Raw genomic sequence first — 2,207 nt, forward strand, 5'->3', positions numbered from 1 at the left:
TCCTTCTGAAGCTCTAGTAATTTAGGAGAAGAAAGACAAATTCAGCTGAACTTAAGTTTTTTATTATAACATGAAATCAGATCAGCTTTTACAGAGAATAATAAATAAATAAATAAATAAATAAATAAATAAATAAATAAATAAATAATCAAGTTAAATCCATTATGAACAGGAAGTCCTGTAGTTCACATTTCTTAATCCAACGTCCCAAATGTCCTTCAGAAAAGAAAAAAAAAAACAATCAATTATGATAAAATGTCTTCACTTCCTGATTCTCCTCCTGTTACACATCCCGAAACACACAAGAGTTCATCTGAGCTCTCACTTCTCCTCCAGGTCATCACTTTACTTCCAGTTGTCCTTTCATGCAACACTCTGCATGCTCTGTGTGCTTGCTGCAGAAGGATGGACACAGGGACGGGGACACGGAAGGGGACACGGTCGGACACAGGGACAAACAGAGGGACGGGGACACACGGACGGACACAGGGACGGGGACGCACACAGCTCCGGTTTGGTCCAGACTAAACTCCCGTCAGCTGGACGGACTGACGCATAGGACACTCGTCCTGTTAGGTGGTTGGTGAAATTGTTACCCAGCCGGCTGGTGCACGTCATCGCTCAGGGAGTGTGACAGTAGGAACCCACTCACACACACTTCTCCGCTCCTCACAGAACACGGTCAGCTTCTCCAGACCCGTGTCCTTCCAAGCCGCCTCACTCGGTCTCTGAAGAGGGAAACAGGAAGTTGTGCTCCATTAGCAACCGAGTGGGTTTGTGTAGCAACCACATAGCAACACATTAGCAACCAAGTAGGTTAACAGGTTATAGGTTAAACTAGTAACACCTTAGCTAGCATCTCAGAATATAAGAGAACCTTCTCAACAGCCTTCTAGAACTAGCAGTTCCCTGGATATAACCTTCAGAGCTCGTACAAGCTAACACCATGTGTGTTGTTCACTAGTATAGTCACTATACACACACACACACACACACACACACGTTAGGGTGCAGTAACGACTGGCTGTCCTCGTGCACTATGTCCTGGGCATGTAGTGTAGGGTGTAGAAGCCAGGTCTGGTGCTCAAACCCCGTGTTCACTAAGAGTGCATTAGTAAACAAGTGCACACCTACTGCACAAGTGTCTGGTGTATACAATAAAACACAGCCTTTACACTCTACTCACACTGTTTTATTACTGATACTCACCCTGACCAACACGCAGTGAGCGTCGCCGTTATCGCTCGTGACCGCGTCACTGACGGTGTGCGCGAGCCGCTCGATGTCGTGCACGTGGACGATGTTGATGTTATTGTCGAAGCAGAAAGACTGGATGAGGGTGAAGTGGATCTGCAGCGCCACATCCCACTCATACTGTTCACCTGAGGCAAGGACACATAGAGCCACACTGTCCGGGTCACTACACACACACACACACACACACACACACACACACACACACACACACACACACACACACACACGTTAGGGTTCAGTAACGACTCCGCTGTCCTCATGCACGTACAAAAGAAACACAGCAGACACTCACATGTTCATGACTTTTGCAGACTCATACACTCCCACTGTTAGTCTGTCCTGCTGTTTGGACGAAACCAACACCTCCTCCAGAACCCGACCTGCACTGCACATGCGCACTCTACACAAGAACAACACGTGCAACGTTCCCTTTAACTCACAGCCTTTTGTAATGCACGCTACTGACACGTGCATAAAAGTTAGTCTACAGCATTAAACCACACTAAACATCTATACATAGTAAATTAAACAATAAACAAGTGTAATAAGCAAAGTCGTGTCTGGCAAATAAACCAAATAATGCACTAAATAAAAACAACATACTAATAATCATCATCATTATTATTGTTATGATGATGATGATGATGATGATGATGATGATGATGATGATGATGATGATTACCTGTTGCTTGTTTCTGTGCTGTTGTCTTGACAAATCTCCTCAAATGTCATGTTTAAAGATCAGCTCTGTGTATAATCTGCTACAGGGTGTTGTGGAGGAGTGTGTGGAGTGTGTAAGAGTGTGCAAGCATGTGTAAGTGTGTGCTATCAGTCCTCTTCCAGAGCTCTTTGTGTGTGGAGTGTGTAAGTGTGTGTAAGAGTGTGTGGAGTGTGTTATCAGTCCTCTTCCGGAGCTCTTTGTGTGTGTAGGAGTGTGTAAGTGTGTGTAA

General features: G+C 44.9%; 1 protein-coding gene across 1 annotated transcript; it reads right to left on the bottom strand.

Moving 5' to 3' along the window:
- Positions 1-46: 46 nt before the first annotated feature.
- Positions 47-2,207, bottom strand: gadd45ga (growth arrest and DNA-damage-inducible, gamma a). The gene is made up of 4 exons (XM_027171073.2): positions 1,940-2,207; positions 1,550-1,657; positions 1,210-1,420; positions 47-728 (listed from the first exon to the last, which is right to left on the bottom strand). Exons 1-4 carry the CDS (start codon positions 1,987-1,989, stop codon positions 615-617), a joined length of 483 nt encoding a protein of 160 aa, XP_027026874.1. The 5' UTR covers positions 1,990-2,207; the 3' UTR covers positions 47-614.

Source organism: Tachysurus fulvidraco, chromosome 14, assembly GCF_022655615.1.
Source record: "Tachysurus fulvidraco isolate hzauxx_2018 chromosome 14, HZAU_PFXX_2.0, whole genome shotgun sequence".
NCBI classification, from domain to species: domain Eukaryota; kingdom Metazoa; phylum Chordata; class Actinopteri; order Siluriformes; family Bagridae; genus Tachysurus; species Tachysurus fulvidraco.